This window comes from Equus asinus, chromosome 20, assembly GCF_041296235.1.
Source record: "Equus asinus isolate D_3611 breed Donkey chromosome 20, EquAss-T2T_v2, whole genome shotgun sequence".
NCBI classification, from domain to species: Eukaryota; Metazoa; Chordata; class Mammalia; order Perissodactyla; family Equidae; genus Equus; species Equus asinus.
Window position 1 is genome coordinate 90,480,800 of NC_091809.1, and position 18,640 is coordinate 90,499,439.

The 18,640-nt window shown below is 39.6% G+C and overlaps 2 protein-coding genes across 15 annotated transcripts in view; both read left to right on the forward strand.

Moving 5' to 3' along the window:
* Nucleotides 1-18,640, forward strand: part of LOC123278917 (olfactory receptor 2AG2-like) — a 410,069-nt gene that overhangs the window by 183,063 nt on the left and 208,366 nt on the right. The gene's annotated exons all lie outside the window — the stretch shown is intronic.
* LOC139041141 (olfactory receptor 2D3-like) lies at nt 889-18,636 on the forward strand. The gene is made up of 2 exons (XM_070490952.1): nt 889-15,565; nt 18,083-18,636. The coding sequence occupies exon 1, from the start codon at nt 6,640-6,642 to the stop codon at nt 7,561-7,563; it is 924 nt and encodes a 307-aa protein (XP_070347053.1). The 5' UTR covers nt 889-6,639; the 3' UTR covers nt 7,564-15,565; nt 18,083-18,636.

Sequence of the window (18,640 nt, forward strand, 5' to 3'; positions counted from 1 at the left end):
GGCTGGTCCCAAAATTGTGTCTCTTTTTAACAGAGTTTGAAATCGAGACCCAGAGATTCCAATCTGTGCATACAAACATAATATACAAGGCTTCAACGTGTCTTATGAAGTCAGACTCAGGGGAATGCACTGTTTACCTCTGCTCTCAGTACCTCATTGTTAATAACTTCCTCTTAGGAAAATCCACTGTTCAGGCCTTTGGAGAATTTCGATTTGTGTCTTTGAGATAAGTAGTTGGCAAAGATTTAGGATGGGGAAATATTCTGAGTGTTTTAGGAATAAAAATCCAGTGTGAACTGCCAAGTGGGATTTGGATCCTCAGGCTGCAGATTTCACCATCCTGTACTCAGCCCTTGAGCCCCTCACCAGCGGCTCCACTGCTCTGTGCTTGTCTCAGCTGAGCCCAGCAGGTGAGAGTAGAGAATGGGTCAAGAGGGCTGCGTCTCTTCAGGAGCTTCTGCAAGGTTTGTGAAGGATTAGCCTCTCCTCCTCAGCACCATCTTTCCTTTCTTGGGGGGCCGGGTTGGGCTTATCTTTAATTCTCCTTGCATGGAACTCAGTACAGAAGTCCTTCTCCAAGGTGCCTGCATAAATCGGATTCTACACAGAAGGAAAAAAATTAGGATTTTTACCCTAAAGTCTCTAGGGTAGTAACCTCCCACACTGACCTCATCTTCCAACAATTAGACCCTGCCCCATACCCCACTGCCCTTTGTCGACTCTGTGGTCCCATCCCCTGGTTCTTTCCCCATTACCACAGGCAGAAAGCAAGAGGGAAACCTGGTCCTTTGATTTTGAAAATCAAAGGTCTAGAAAGGTGAGATGAATACAACATGAATACAACAGTTATTTGAGGACTTTGGTTACTGTCCATACCTTGGTCTATCAGCTCTGTCACAACTCATACGGAAGGTAAAGTTTGTTCAATTTATAATCTTTGCTTCTTCTTGAGCTCAAGGTAGGAAGAAAAAAACCCATTGTTTTTGCAACTTTACCTACTCCCATGAGGTGAGCATGCCTCATTTTTCCTGTTGTCATTTCTGTGGGTACTAACACTAACGGATATTGTGTCTTTTGTACTTAATTCACACTTTGTTACTCCTTGTTGTATAAGTGTTTGTGTTTTGGTATATGTGTGAAAATATGTATAAACTTGTATGTGTGATAATATTTGAGTGGGATATACATTTATTGGTTTGTTCAACAGATATTTATTGCAAACTTATCTGTGTTAATTGATGAGGATAGGATTATTGACAGTCTTATCTTCTAAGAATTTATGAAATAGAAAAAAACCAGGGTGACTTGGAAGTAAATATATATTATGAAATAGTAAATATGTATTAATAGTAGTAAGCATAAAACCTGGAGAAGCAGAGAGATGGAAAATAACGACTCAGGTTAATGGAGTCCATGAAAGAAGTGACAAAGTGAAATGACATTAGAGGAGAGTATTGGAGGATGACTAGGAGTTTATCTAGTTAATAAAGCTAGAAGCGAATTTCTGTAGGGGAGACGGCATAGGCAAAAGCACAGGTTCACGTACCTGTGGGTATGGCAGGGGCATGAGTTAAGAGTTAGGAAGTGGGGAGAGATGGCCTTGCAGACATCTGCAGTCAGACAGAGATGGTTTAGGACCTGATCATGCATTTGGATTTAAGTCTATAAACAATGGAGAGTTATTGAATTGGTTTTTAGGGAATTTAAAATGGTACAATGATCATTTTCTAAAGATTATTCTATTATTTGAAAGAACAACATGGGAGGCAGAGAAATCATACAGGTATAACAAGTAGATACAATGGGGTCAGAAAATAGGTTAATGGTACTGAGAATAGAGAGGAGGAGAGAGATTTGAGATCTGACGTAAAATCTAGTGGCAATTTAAACTGTCCTGGAGGTGGAAAAGGAAGGAAGGAAGAGAAAACGGCTCCTATTTTCAATCTGAGAGACTGTCTTAATAGTTCCTTAAGGAACAGTATGTCAATAAAGAAGGAAATGACAGAAACAAGGAGTAGTTATGTCAATATTAGAAAAAAAAGAATGGAGAGACGGCGTATAATAACTTTGACTTCAATTGGAAGTTAAATGAGAAAATGCATGTAAAGTGACTATTCCATATGCGTGCATTAAGTATCACATTTATTGTTTTTCTAGATAATTAAAACTCATCATGTCCCAAATAATAACTGTGTTTATATAACTTATTTAATTTAATCCTTGCAGCAAATGGAAAAACAGATACTAATATCCTCATTTTACAGATGTAGAAACTGAAGCTTATGTAATTTAAATGACTTACTCAAGATGATGTATTTATTAATTCAAACCAAGCTGTCTGTCCGCAAAACTTTTGTTATAACTATCAATATCATCATCATCACCATAATTATAATATCCATTATACAAGTAACGGGATTGTCAGTGAAGTCAGTAGGAAGTCTGATATGTGCATCAGAACTTTGGGGGGAAAAAAAAGCCCAGTTGCTTACAGAGATTTGGAAGTCACCAAAAATTAAATGATAGCCAAATTCAGAGGTCATTTAGAGAGAGTGTTTAGGCTCAGAAAGTGAAAAGAGGAAGATGCCAATTTAAATGATGGACAGAATGAAAAAGATGATAAAGGAAAAGAAAAGATGTCATCAGAGGAAAAAGAGAGTAAGAGAAGGCAAGGCAGAATACAGCTTCAAAAGTATCTGTAGTTTTAATGATGACTGTTAGATCAAGCAAGATAACCAAGAGCAAAATCAATAGATTTGGCCATTGAAATGTCACTTTTAATGCGCAAAATAGATTCATTGGAGAGATGAAAAACATTATTTTGAGAAGTTTAGAGTGAAAGGTAAGATGACAAATATATTCATTCCTTTGTTAGAAGGAAAGCCAATAGCTCAAGAGATGGGAAGGTAAAGGAAAAACAGTGGTTATAATTGTTGGAGAAATAGCCAGAGAAGAAATATGTGGAGTTTAGAGCACAAGAGAATATCCTCTTTTAGCTACAACAACTCTTCCCATGAGAGGAAAGGGTGGATTACCTCAGGTTTGTAGGGAGGAGTCTGGAGAGGTGAGCAAATTTGATTTTACTGAAACAAAGAAACCTGTAAGGCAGAAGTAAGAAGGAGACTGGAATAAGCATAAGGTAGGCTTTAAATGCTCAACTAGAGAATTCGAAGTTTCTTTAATGGTATAAAGGAAGCCATTTACTTTGAAAGATTCATCAGTTAGTGGAGTCCAAGCTGTATTAGACTCTAGGGTGTAGAAATAAGTTAGAAAGTATTGAAGTAATACAAGCAGAATCGAATGAAATACTAGACTAACAACAATGTCAGTGTCAATGAAAAGAAAGATCAGAGATTTGAAAGATGAGCCAAAAAGATGAACTTGATGATTGATCAACTTGAGGCAAAAAGGAAAATAAGTCAAAGCTGATTTTATGTTTTCAGGTCACCATGTTTAGGGAAAATGGCGGTGGTATTTGCAGGAAAAGGGAAGTTAAAAATTATTTGTGGCATAAAGTTAAGAGGAAAATTAAATTTCATACATGTTGATTTACAGGCAGAACAAAATATTCTATTATTGTAAATATTGTAAATATTTAGCAAAAAATTGACAATGTAGGATTCAAGTTAAGAATAGTGGTCAGATGTCAGATAACTTTTGAGACAGTCTAGATATAGGTGATAGTTGAGGCAAAATGAGATCCCTAAGGAACAATATGCCAGTAAAGAAGGAGAGGAAGAAAACAAGCCGTGAGGGGTATTAAGATATTGCAGATATTTTTGCTGATGCCACTTAGTCTCCTCTCTACTGGAATCCAAACTACAGAAAGATAGCACATCTCTCTCTTTCCTATGTGTACTACCAACCTCTGCCTTACATTTTGCCAAATCCTAATTTTGTGGTCCATTCCATTTATGGCTCCTGCTGTGGATTCAGACAGAGGCCATTTCCAGAGTGTGTCTCTAAAAACAGAAGCAGCACTCCTATTCAGTGGGACAATATCATGTCTGAGCTTGGGAGCCAGACTACCTGGGACTGAATCCTGATTCAATAATTTACTAATTCCATGGCCCGGAAAGTTTTGTTGTTGTTTTTATTTAATACTCACTGGGCCTCAGAATTCATATCTATAAAATGAGGATATTAGTAGTGTCTATATCTTGAGACTCTTCTGAGGATTAAATAAGTTAATAAATAATAAATACTGAAAGGGTGCCTGGAAGATATTAAGAGCCATGCAAGGTAAGTTTTTAAGTTATAGCTGTTATTATTATTATTAACATTATTAGTATTAGTATTCTGTTCTTCTACCCAGCATACAAGGTCCTAGACACAATAGTTAGGCTCCTGTATCTCTCACCACATCTCCTACATTGAAAATATAGTGCAGTAATCTGAGTGTTAGAGGTAAATTTATGACAACTGTACAGTCACCAATGGCACCAGACTCAAGCTGACTCTGCTCCGTGTTGGCCCTGCTGACAGACCTGGCATATGCCCTGATGACCCTCCTTAAATTTGATTGGTTATTCTACCTGGTTCTTGAATCCTCCCTTTTGTTACAAAAATCTGTCCCTAAATTTAAAAAATTTGGTTGGGAACTTGCTACAAGGTTTAGTTCTTTCCAGAATATTTTCAACTGACAACATCTAAAAACCTTAACCTCAGCCAACTTTAGGAGCTAAGCCATTTATGAACATATTTGGGATTGAGGATAACTTTCTCAGTCTCTTGAGCATTGTTTGGATTTCTCCATGCCAAATCCACCTACATGATTGGATTTTTCAGTACTAGCTGCTCCTGTTGGAATTGGGACTGAAATTAGATTGAAGATTTAAAAGCTCAGATGATAGAACAGGACACTAGGGCTTTGAATTCCAGTCCTGACCATTGATATCTGTGTGACTAGCAAGTTACTTAACATCTCTACCCCTTAATTTCTTCAACTGTAAAATAGAGATTTGAAAATATACTTCCTCATAGGATTGTTGTGAAGATTAAATAAACTAATACACAGAGTCCTTAGAAAAATGCCGGACACATAGCAAGCACTTAACAAGTGTTATTCGTTATTATCAGACACAGTTGGAACTCCATAGCTGAAGAAGTCAGCCTATCCATATTGCCTTAATCAAGCCTCCATCTCAGGTCCCTTACTATCTCTCTTAGTTGAGCTCCCTGAGAGCAGGGCCTAAGAAAAGAGCTTGGATGCAGGTTGTTTACTTGAAAATTGATTTCAGAAAATGGTATAAGGAAGCAGTAAGAGTGAGACAGAAAACAAGTGAAAACCAATAAAGTGTGGATTATTGAAGTTGTTAATCTAGACCATGCATTCTCAATGGGGGCAATATGGACCCCAAAGTTCTTGGAAGGAGAAAGAAATCTTAGAGGTTCTTGGAAGGAAATAGAAATCTTAGATATTGCAAAGGTTTGTGGCTCTCCAAAGGCTGCAGTACATAAATAGATTAAATAGATAGACAGTAAATCTGTGCTATTAAAATTTCTTGAGGGATGGTGATTAGGAAAAAAAATTCCAAAGAAGCCCCTTAGAGGAAATAATAATAATAATAGTAATAAACATGGCATAGACAATAGGGGTTTAACTCCATAAAGCCCAATTTCTAAGAAGCTCCCAGAAATGTCTGGTGCATTTATTCATCAACTCCCATTGTCCATTAGTTAAAGGTTGCCTCTGGGACATTACCTTGCCCCTCTTTCCAATGCCCTGGGCAGAATGCTGAAAGACAGAATGTCAGGGTGCCAGGCGAGTCACAGCTGTACACAACAGCTGAAGCTGAGGTCAGAGATGAGCTGAGATTGTGTGTCTTGGGCTATAAAATCTGTTGATATCCAATTCAGAAGTTCAAGCTCTTGCTTGGCCCTGGCTTCTTTCACTTGAACAAGGCCCTGGGCACTAAAGTCTCATTGTGTTATACTTCTGAATGTCACATTTGTTCATTCTTCTTTTCCTCTGTCACGTGAAATAGTTTTACAAGGGCCAGGATTATGGTCCATGGACATAAAGTTCTTTTGTCTTTCTTTACTTTCTTTGGATTGCTACTGAAAAAGCCTCTTTTGAAAAACACTATAGAAAAAAGTAAGAACTAGTAAGTGTAATTTATCTGTTTGATCCTGCAAAGCATATTTGAACCTCCTACACTATCATTGACAAATTTGTCATTGACCTCTGTGTTTTGATTTTGAAATACAGTAGAAAAAGTGGTTTTTATTGACTAAAGAAGTTCACCTCATTCTCAGACTGCTAATCTGGATAAATGCAACATATTTCTTGTGAAGAAAAAAATGAAATTTAACCAAAGACAATTCCCCTAATATATCTTCATAGTAATTTAGCAATATGTAAATATGTTTACATCAGGATTAGCTGAGAAGCCATATTAAGTGTGATACTCAGCCTACCAAGTGGATTAAGCAATGAAAAACATGGTTAAAAATTATGTAAATTGGTGGAAACAACAGTACGCATCCTAATGCTAACTGGCACTTTGTAGGAAGCAGCTAAAACCCAATTTCCAACTGGGTGCCCTCATTAACATTGTGCTTGTTCATAAAGCTTGTGAAATCATACTTTCAGAATGTATCTGTTTTATGATGACAGGTAAACAAGAATAAACACCAATGGGAGAAGGAAACCAAACTTCTGTGGCAGAATTTATCTTGCTCGGACTTTCACAGGATCCAAAGATCCAGATCTTGCTGTTCTGTCTTTTCCTGATCATTTACATTCTCTCTATATTTGGAAACCTGCTCATAATTACCCTTATCCAGACTGACTCTCGACTTCACCATCCCATGTACTTTTTCCTCAAAAACTTGTCCTTTGCTGACCTATGTTTCTCTACAAGCATCGTTCCTCAGATGTTGGTCCACTTCCTTGTGAAAAAGAAAACCATTTCCTTTGCTGGATGTTCACTACAGATAGTTGTCTTCCTCCTAGCAGGGTGTACAGAGTGTGCACTTCTGGCAGTGATGTCCTATGACCGCTATGTGGCCGTCTGCAAGCCCCTGCACTACTCCACCATCATGACCCAGAGGGCTTGTGTCCAGTTGGCCATCATGTCCTGGATCAGTGGGGTATTTGTAAGTTCAGTGGACAGTGCATTTACACTGTGTCTCCCCTTCCAGGGACAGAATGTAATTAATCATTATTTTTGTGAACCTCCTGCACTCCTGAAGCTGGCTTCAGCAGACACCTACAGTGCTGAGATGGCCCTCTTTTCAATGGGCGTGATTATCCTCTTAGCACCCCTCTCCCTCATCCTTGTCTCCTACTGGCATATTATCTCCGCTGTGACTCAGATGCAGTCAGGGGAGGGGAGGCTCAAGGTATTCTCTACCTGTGGCTCCCATCTCACTGTTGTGGTTCTCTACTATGGCTCTGGAATATTTGCCTACATGAGACCCAATTCCAAGGCAATGAATGAAAAGGATAAGGTCATCTCCGTGTTCTATTCAGTTATGACTTCCATGTTGAACCCTATCATTTACAGCCTGAGGAACAAGGATGTGAAGGGGGCTCTCAGGAAGCTGGCTGGAAGATAGTCTACCTTCGGAGGCAGTGGTTTCTGACATTTTTCTTAAGTACTTGGAACACCATGATTGACAATAGCTCTGCTATCCTCATCCTTTCCTTCACATGCTTTATTTGCCTCGACTGATTTTCTTCTCCACAAATATTTATTAAATGTCTGCTGTGTGCAAGCACTGTGCCAGAATCTCTCAATATGAATAAAATTCAGCACCTTTCTTAGAAGGTTTCATTCCCTCTGGGACAACAGAGAGCCATGCTCTGTTCTAAGGGGAGGTTCACTCTTCTGTTATCTTATGGTCTCTTTCTGCAATTCTTCCCAGAAGGAAATGCCCTTGTAGCAGAGTAAACTCACCCTTGAAATGTTGCCCCAAGGAAAATGATTAATCTCCCTGAACGTATTTCTAGCATCCTTCAGCCACTAATGAGCTGGGAAGCCCAAGTTACCATACAGTCACCTGTGGGCTTGCTGAAGACTTTTTCCATGTTCCTGACTAAATCAACAGTGACTGCCAAAAAGCCAGCATTCAGTCCAGACATTGAATGTCTTGTGATTTCTATGGAATGCTACCCATAGGGGCTCTACTTCCAATTGCCTTATTTCCAGTTAAAAGTGATTGAATCTCATAGTGTTTCTGTAACTTTGAGGCCCTTCCTGCAATGAATTTAACTGGACTGCATCATGACCATTCCTAAAGAAGACATTTCTTCTTTCTCCTTTCTCTGGCCTCCATTTTTTGTTGGGTGTTTATGTACAGTGTGTGCAGATGTGAAAGAGTATACGAGCATGTGCAATTGTCTGTGTGTATGTGTGTCTGTCTGTGACAAGTAAACTTAACTATATAGAATTCTCTGCTAGTAGTACTGAATCTGATTCCTTCTCACTCCTTGACTAAATGCTACTTTATCTCAGCCCAATCTCATGTCTCACTCAATTGTTTTCCTTACCTTCTTCATCCTTCTAGCTGTCTGCATTTCCACCAATAAGTGTGAGAGTGCCTTAAAATTTAGCATTCTTATTTTTGGAGGAGAGAGAAGGAAGGTGAGTTGAACACTCAGAAAATAAAAACTAAGTGCTTCCTTTTCTGATTATGAAAGGAATAAGGTGAAAAGTATTTAAAAAAATAAAATCACATATAATCCTGTTTCCAGAAATAAATTCTGCTGACATTTAAATTTTTATCCTTTCAGAATTTTCTCTCTCTCTCTTTTTCACAAGAGAGCATGCAGTGGTGGTGAGGTAATAAGAATTAAAATTGCTCCATGTACATGAGGAACTAGAATAAGGTATTGCTTTGAGTGGGGCTTCTTTTTCCGTACATGTTCACCAAACCCCCCATAAGAGGAATTTGAATAAAACTGTTGCCAACCTGCTTCCTAGTACTGTGGATCTATGAAAAGCTGTCAGCCCAAGAAGGTTGGAGGACATAACATAATATTTAGACCAAATATAGAAAGTTTTAGGATTGATGTCAGGGACAAGAGCTCCGAAATGCTGTTATAAGATTTGATATTGAAAGTGCCTGGTGTAAACAACTACCAAAAGTATTTTGGGCAGGAAAAAGTAATCATCTAATTGAGTTGAGGTGGGACAAGAAAGAAAAAGAGAAATTAGGAGGAGGAGGAAAAAGAGGAGGAAGAGGAGAATGAGGAAGAGGAGGAGGAGGGGGAGAAGGAGGAGGAGAGAGAAAAGAGAGAAAAAGAGCTAAATCCATGATCAAGGTGTCAGCAGGTTTGGTTTCTCCTGAATCTCCCCTTGGCTTGGAGATGGCCGTCTTCTCGCTGAGTCTTCACTTGGTCTTTCCTCTTTGCATATGCACCCTAGTCTCTCTTTGTGTGTCTAAATTTCCTCTTCTTATAAGGACACCAGTCAGATTGAATTAGGGCCCACCCTAATGGCCTCCTTTTAACTTAATCAGCTCTTCAAAGGCCCTATCTCCAAATACAGTTGTGTTCTGAGGTTTTAGGAGTTAGGCCTTCAACATATGAATTTTGGGAGGGCACAATTCAGCCCATGATACAGATCCTCTACTCAGATTACTGTGACATGCACAAAGCCTCCATTAGCTGGTCACATATGACTCCTTCTTAATTAATAGTGTATCCCTCTGTTAGTGGTCACCTCAACCTGCCAGGTGGTTCTGTTGGGCTGAGTCCCTTTTACAAAGAGCCCTGACTTAATTCTCTTCCACAGGATCCACATAGGCCCAAGAGGAGTCACGTTTGTACCTTGTCTTGCTAAATTCTGGGAGTGTGGAATGCTGTGTCTCTTCTCTTCAACCAGGGACACCATGCCAGTCTATAATGGACATTTGGATTTTTTATGTGTGAGGAAAGTACCTGTTCTAGCACCCTTCAAATTCCAGATAAGACACATGAAATTCTTTAGTAGGACTTTTGAAGCTCTTGTCATTTAAGATGAAGGAAGCGCCTTATTTTCTCATGGAGGGAGGAATAAAAGACTATGCCGAAAGATATCTTCAAAATATTCCTCTCCATCAGCTTCCAACTATTTCTCTTTTATACCTCAGAAGGGTTGATGGTTTAGTGCTTGTAAATTATCTACTAATCACCTCCATGTAAGTCCCCCCAATATTGTAGCACCTCAATTTAGACTTTGGAGGTACATGGAAAATATTGTTTTATTTTTATATTTTAGATAATTCTATTCTGTTATGTTAATGTAGATGCAATAATCTAACTGAAATCCTAAGAAATTGAGTCAGGAATATAATTAAAATATAATGTGCCATGATATTTTTATTTATTCTTCATTAGACTCATCATTCAGTCATTTCCTTTATCTCTTCATCTTTTTGTACTTTCTAGTGAATTTAAGACTATACCTCTGAGCATTCATTATTATAAACATCATTGTCTTACAATATAGTAAATGAGGGCAATGTTCTGCAAATATCCTTTTGACCCTATCATTTTAGGGCATGCTGACTTCCAACAGCCAATATCTGCGTCTTTTGCATTAAGACTTTGTTTGGCTGACATGCCAGTTCTGCCTCCATGCCTAGAAGGCTAAAATGGCCCAGGGAATTAATGTACTCTGAAGCAACCAGGACTTAATTGATGATTGATGAGAGTTGGCATGTAAATACCCCACATCCCTCACACCTTAGGTGTGATTTGCCTCTGAGATATGTGCTCTACTCTTTTTCTCAGAGTTCCCCAAGAGGGTTAAGATCCAGTTGCCCACAGTAACTTGCTGGATGACACACCCTTTATTGACTCTTTTGCTTTTCTGTCCCACTTCCCTACCCTACTAATTTTTCCTGAAATCTCTTCCCAAATAAACTTTTTGCACTCAAATCCTTGTTCAGGGTCAACTTCTGAGTGACCCAAAAGTAAGACACACTCCCTGTTTATAATTATTTTCTCTTTGCTGCAATTGTCTCAGAATGCAAGTTATCTCTGCCTAATCCTTTTATATTCATTGAAAACTGTGTTCTCTGCATGTCTGAGTGAAGGAGGTAGAGGAGAAGGGAAGATCTGGGGAAGGCTCTGACTTGGCCTAGCTCCTGCATATTTCTCCATTTTCTGGTCTGGGGGGTGGGCTTTATTCTAGAATTCCACATAAATAAAACTTAGCCTAAATTCTTTGGATATGTCAGTCTTTAAATGCTCCCAAGTTTGAAGTAAAAAATTATGTTTTTTAATATAACCTTTTTTTTTTTATTATAGAGTTGGTAGAGATGTCTTCTAAACCTTGTCATATAGCTCTTTCTTATCTCTGGTTTACTGACCTGAAGTCAGCTTTTAAAAATATTTATATCTTCATGGATATTTTAGTTGGAATTTGAGAGGACCTGTGGAAGACACTTTCATTCATTCATTTATTAATTCAGCAAACATTTATTGAGTACAAATCCTCCACCAGTTACATGCTGGAAGCTAGAGATGTGATTGGAAACAAAACAGGCCTAGTTCTTGCCCTTCTGGAGCTTATATACTAGTGTAGTGTGCTACCGGATAACCCAGAGATGAGAAAGAAAACAAGTATTGGTGCTAGCATGAAACAAAGTGGTAGTCTTTTTTTGCACCAAAAGAAGGAGGAGTATGGGAATTTAGTGGTTTTAAAAGATACCCAGTAGCATAAAACAGTACACACTACTGGATTTTGCAAAGAGGACATTGGTGATCTTGGGACAAAGAATGTCAGTTCAGCTCACATGGGGCGCTTGGCAGGAGGTGATATAAACAGGCTGAGGAGTGCAGTGCAGAATTGAAATGTGCCACAAAGTGTGCCATAAAGTGAAGTCTGAGCCATAAAAACTATCTACACTTGATGCCTCAGGTTCTCTCTTTTCTCACACTGCCTGGAATGGAAATGACTTGTTGTCAACCTGGGAACCACATATTGAAGGTATTGCCTTTGCCAAATGGGGAAGCCTGGGCCCCTGAAGCATCTCTTAGAGGAAAGCAGTCAAGGACAGCTTCCTAACCAAGAAATCTGCCTTGGACTGTTACATGAGTGAGACATACAATTTTATTGGTTATGCTACTGTCATTTCTGGGTTGTCTGATATAGTAGGTAGCAAGTATCACCTTCACATATACTGAATTAGCAATTCAAAGTAGACGTAGACTCAGTTATTACAAATGCTTTTTCAAGAAATTTGTTGCAAAAATGGGGGGATTTTAAAGAAATAGTCTGAAAGGAAAGGAAAACCAAGGAACTGTTGTTTTGGTTTTTTTTTGTCTGAGGAAGGTTTGCCCTGAGTTAACATCCACTGCCAATTTTCCTCTTTTTGTATGTGAGCTGCCACCACAGCATGGCCACTGACAGATGAGTGGTGTAGATCAGCGCCTGGAAACCAAACCCAGGCTGCCAAAGTGGAGCATGCTGAACTTAACCACTAGCCCACTGGGGCTGGCCCAAGGGATTGTTTTTTGAACAGGGAAATATTGATCAAATTTGGAAGCTAAATCAGAGGATTGAGAGAGAGCTTAAAATACAAGAAGAACATGCAAATGAAGGAGCAAAGAGAGCAGGCAGTGAAGATAAGAAAGAATCTCAATAATAATTGGAGAAGTCAATGCCACAGTGGTGAAGGTGCATTTATTCCTTTGAAATAAAAGACCGAGCAGTAAAGTTAATTCCTACATAAGACAATGAGGAGGTGAAAGAAAGTTTGCATCTGAGGGATTTAATCACCTGTGATCTTTATTTTATCTGTAGAGTAGAAAGCAAGATTGAAAGTCAGTTGCATTCGGACTTAATTCATCATTACCGTAAACTCACCACCTGAAATAAAACCTAGGACTTTTGACAATAGCCTTCATCTAACCATTAGGTCTCTGCCTCCTTTGGTTTTGGTAACTATTGTCCCAACTCCTATGTCCATCATTCTCTTTTTCACTCTTTTATATATTTTTACTGAATCTACATGTATTCATAAAAAATTATTTTCATTTGAGTTTTTAACTCCATAAAAGGAATATCATGATATATACTCCTTACGACTCCCTTTTTTCAAGTAATATTAGATTACTGAGTTATTCATTTTCGTGTATGTCCTTCTGGTTTCGTTGTTCTTATTTCTGTATAATATCACTATGTGTGAACATTTGTCCATTCCATTGTTAGTGGTCATAAGGGTTGTTTCCAGTTTTTCTTCTCTTGTGAATAGTGCTGCTCTTATACTGCACATATGTAAAAGCTTCTCTTGGATATGTTCCCTTTATAATGAGAAAAATAGAAAGATCCTGTATTATATTTCTCTTGTTGTACTTGTGAAATAATTTTCTTGAGTATATTGTTTTCACAATTGCAAAATGAAAACTTATTTTTGGGGGCTGGCCCTGTGGCCGAGTGGTTGGGTTCACGTGCTCTGCTTTGGCAAACCAGCATTTCGCCGGTTTGAATCCTGGGCGCAGACATGGCACTGCTCGTCAGGCCATGCTGAGGCGGCATCCCACATGCCACAACTAGAAGGACCCACAACTGAAAATAGACAACTATGTACTGGGGGGATTTGGGAGAAAAAGGGAAAAATAAAATCTTAAGAAAAAAACCAAAAATATCTTATTTTTAATTTTCTTAAAGTTGAAAGAAAAAGATATAACTCCAGTAGCAGTTTCAGCATTTACTAGCAAAATCAGTGATTAAAGAGAGACTGGATAATGAGGAAGACCTGGCAAAAACTGAGTGAGAGAATGGCCTGAAGTAGAGCAGCGATGGGTGGAGGCAGGTGTGTGTCATCATCCGAGAGCTCTAAGCAGCTGAGCCCACCGGACACAGAAAGCAGGGACGTAGATACATTGCTGCACATCCATGTGCACATGCATTAGAGGGAGTAGAAAAGAGAAACAAATAACTTAAAATCATAGAAAGGTCCAATAAATCAGTGCTTTAATGGTAGTTAAAGGTCAAGGAAGGAAGACCTGATATGAACAGAAGCACTGCAAGGTTCCGTTCCCTCTAGCTGGTAAGGGCTCAGGCTAGAGGCTCAAGGAGGGAGACGGGGAGTGGCAGCATCTACAGTGCCTTTGAGACATGCTTTATAATTTGGTCAGAGGACTAGCTGGAGGGGCCCTTATTCTTAGGTCAGTTACTGACACTGCCCCCTTATTCAGCGTTTTGGAAACAGCCTCAGCAAGTCCATATGAAACATAACAAGCCCTCAGTCCTCAGAGCTCACTTAGTGGGTGAAGTTTGCAGGAGTGGGAGGCCAGGGACATGCCCGGGGATTCATTAAAATCTTGTTTCCTGGAACAGCATTTTCAGGAAGGTCACGTCAGCTGAGGGGAGGAGACCGTGATGCCTCCCCCAGGACAGGGCCTCAGCTCACTGTTACCCCAGGGACAATGAGGCCGCACACCATAGCATCTCCTTTGGGAAGCTCCTCTCATATGTTTTTACCCAATTTCCTGCTGTGCTCATCTTTTATTGTGGACTCCAGCAGGAGAGGAACACATGAAAATCTGAGTACCTGGACTCAAGAACTTAGCCAGAAGCATGCCACTACTGTGAAGGCTTTCTCACAAGACTGGACAAGAGAAGTTGGGAGGGATTTAGCTCCTTGCTTCCTGCCTAGGTTCTCAGCTGCCTGTCTGCATCCATCTCTACCCCAAGACAGGATTTGTAATGCCAGTGACTGGAGGAGTCTTTGACCTCTGAACTCAGACACAGCCAGACACACACCCACATCCCACCCCGCCAGAACCACCTCCTCGTACTTCATCTTCTTGAACATTTTCATCCCTGAAACGAATCACAGGGCACTAGGTGTGGTCTGGCAGCCGTGCCCCTCCTCCTCTGAGGTAAGGGCTCTGTCTGCTTCTAGAATTTTGGGGAATCTGGAAGTCTTGAGAAATCTTAGTCTTGAGGGCTAAGACCTCACTGATATACTTCTCAGATTCTATAGTCCCTTAGGCTTTATAGCTCACCCACTCCCTCTACACTCTAGGCACCCTGCATGTGTGGGTGCACCCACAATCAGTCTGTTCCTCTGACCGGACCTGGGTTCCTGTACTTCCTGAGGCTGGTGTCCAGGTAAAAGTCTCAGTACTTACCTTTGGACCTGGATTACCCTGGTCTCTACTAGTCTACTAGATGTGTGCCCCTAAAAGAGTGTATCTCCAAAGGGGGTCATCTAGAATTAGCTGAAGTTTCTCTTCCCTTTATGCTTGCTTGTCATTTCAGTCCAAAGCCACAGAAAAAGCCAATCGAAGTCAGTGACGTTTTTAAAAAATACTGAGCAATGATACAGAGAAATAACATAAAAATATGCCTCCCAATTTTTAGCTCCATCTTGTGAAATGGCTCTGTCTGACCATTTCCTCTGAAGTACAACAATGTTCCTCTGTTAATCTCAGTCTCAGCTGACTTCTCGTGGGCTGAGTTCCCCCCCCAACAGCAGTTTTCCATAAAGGGGGCTCTTCCTCTGTAGGCCCAGTGTGTGTTCTCTGGATGTTATTTTCAGATGGCCTTAGAGGAGAGGAGGCAGAGAATGGAAGAGGAAGAAAAGCAGGGGTCTGAATCAAGGAGAGGAAGGCAGATAGGTAGGATCCTGAGTCCTAAGGATTACCACCTTACTTAAGCCCTGTATTTTCTGTTCTTCAAAATCCTGTCCAAACTCCTGATGAAAAAATCTGGAAATGTGTGCCTAACTATCTTCTTCCCTTTATTATTCTATCCCTTCATCTTTTTTTTTCTTTTTTGAGGACGATTAGCCCTGAGCTAGCATCTGTGCCCATCTTCCTCTCTTTTATATGTGAGATGTCTGCCACAGCATGGCTTGACAAGCTGTGCATAGGTCCACACCCAGGATCAGAACCAGCGAACCCTGGGCCACCGAAGCAGAATGTGCAAACTTAACCACTGATCCACCAGCCTGGCCTCTATCCCTTCATCTTTTTAGTCCAATAAAAGCAAAAATATTTTAAGTCAAGTATTCACCAGGAACAATGCTAGAAATTGTCTTTGAATTTGTCATGCTATTGTCAGTAGGCAAAGGTCTTCCTTCCTATACTTCTTACTTTAAACCCGTAGTTTTGGTTTTGTGAGGCAAAGGAAAGGTCTCAGATGCCAAGCAATGATGAGACAGAGTTTTACAGGGGACATTTTGCTGGCTGACTTCTAGCTCAGATTTCACTAAAGCAAAAGTGCAGGGAGGATCTTCTTTTTAAATTTTTTTTGGATTAACTCTTTTTTCAGTTTTAATTTTTATAGCAGTAACATTGGATTATAACATTACATAACTTTCAGATGTACATCATAATATATTTCGAATTCTGTGTAGATTACATCATGTTCACCACCCAAAGACTAATTATAGTCCATCCCCTCACATGTGAGCCTAATCACCCCTTTTGTTCTCCTCCCTCCCCCATTCCCCTCTGGTAACCACCAGTGCAATCTCTGTTGCTATGTGTTTGTTTTTAGCTTCTACTTATGAGTGAGATCGTATGGTATTTGACTTTCTGCCTCTGACTTATTTCACTCAGCATAATACCCTCAAGCTCCATCCACGTTGTCACAAATGGTTGGACTTCATCATTTCTTAATGCTGAGTAGTATTCCATTATGTATATATACCACATCTTCTTTATCCATTCGTCCCTTGATGGGCACCTAGGTTGCTTCCAAGCCTTGGCTATTGTGAATAATGCTGCAATGAACATAGGGGTGCATGTATCTTTATGCATTTGTGTTTTCAAGTTCTCTGGATAAATACTCAGCAGTGAAATAGCTGGATCATATTGTAGATCTATTCTTAATTTTCTGAGGAAACTCCATACTGTTTTCCATAGTGGCTGCACCAGTTTGTACTCCCACCAGCAGTGTGCGAAGGTTCCCTTCTCTCCACATCCTCTTCAACACTTGTTGTTTCCTGTTTTGTTAATTATAGCCATTCTGACTGGAGTGAGGTGATATCTCATTGTAGTTTTGATTTGCATTTCTCTGATAGTTAATGATTTTGAACATGTTTTCATGTACTTGTTGGCCATCTGTGTATCTTGTTTGGAGAAATCTCTGTTCAGATCGTTTGCCTATTTTTTTTAATTGTGTTGTTGGTTTTCTTGTTGTAAGGAGGATCTTCTTCTGTAGTTCAGTGTCCTGACCTTCATAATGTTATTTCCTCTCTCTATTGTTATACCTGACCCTTTTTTGCTTAGTCACCTCCTATTCATCCTCAGCTTGTAGTTTATATGTCACATCCTAAGGGAATTTTTTCCTGAAACCTTACTTACATGGATTCATAGTATATTTTCCTTCATATATCAACCATCCCCAGTGGATTTACGCAAGTGTTTGTGTAATGGGTTTTTCACCTGTATGCCATTTCTCTAGCATCAACTGTAGCACCTGATACGTTGCAGATCTTTAGTAAATATTGAATGAATGAAAGGAGCTGGATCAGATGGGCCTTCTAATTTCAAGACTTTATGAACCTACCACTTCAAGGTCCCAACTCTAAGTTGACCAGGATGATGACATAAACAGAAGATAGGAGGTGTAGGAGCAGATGATACAAGGGAAAGATGAAGAATTTGGTCATGTATTCTTCTCTTCTCTTCCCAGAGAGCCTCCTAAGCCTCCATTCAACTGTGAATGAGCTGCATTCATAAAGAACAAACTAAGTGAACATTGTCCCACACATCCCACACACTCCACTTTTTCTCCTCCTCAACCCCTTCCACCAATATTATGATATAGATTCAGGGCTCAGCAGGACCAGCACTCCTCCACATACTGCTATATTTGTGAGATAAAGGAATCTCCTTTTCCTGTTCAGGGTCTTGCTTTGACTCTCATGTGGTGGAATGGCTTTGGGACTTTTCTATGCAGTCTCCTCTTTTATAGCTCACCTCTTCTATCATATGCCCAAAATACAAACACCTTGAGATCTTTGTAAATCTCATCTATTACCTTTTCCTTGATTCCTCTCTAGCAAACATTTTACGATTACCTGAAAATAAGCAAACGCTTTTTGTACTGTTCCTGCGTGTCTACCTCCAAAATTCCTACTACCCTTACCATTCAATTCAGCCCAGAATTCTTTTTCCTTCCAACAGAGTAGTGATATGCTCATCAAAGATGTGAGGGTAGTTTAAGAACACAAGAGATCAAATGGTCCCAGAGCTGAGAGATTCCCTGCTGAGGAAGCTGTCAACAACGAGACCAGGAAGCAAAGGTAGATGTCACATCTGTAGAGAAGATATCATACAGCTTTATTATAATAAAAACTTCAAACCCTGAATTGAAATCTCAAGTATATTTTAAGCAGAAAACCAGCTAGATTTTAAACCAATGGCCAGTATATTTCTTTATGATGAAGATAGATATGTTTTTATTTATTTACAAAGATGTTTACTTGGGCACGTTCTCTTGGATATTTTATTTAAAGTGATCTCTAAATGATTAGCTATTAGCAAAGCAACATGCTTTCTTATTATTCAATAAAAAGATTAAGAAATTCAGAAGTAAGAGGGCAAACACAGCTACCAAGAGGAAAAGACACCATCCATTCCATCTCCTGGAATTCCTGTTGGCCACCCCATAGTGACATGAGACAATACAAAACTAGGGTGAACTTACTCAGAAAGGCTTTCACTGAGAATCCATTTGATTCT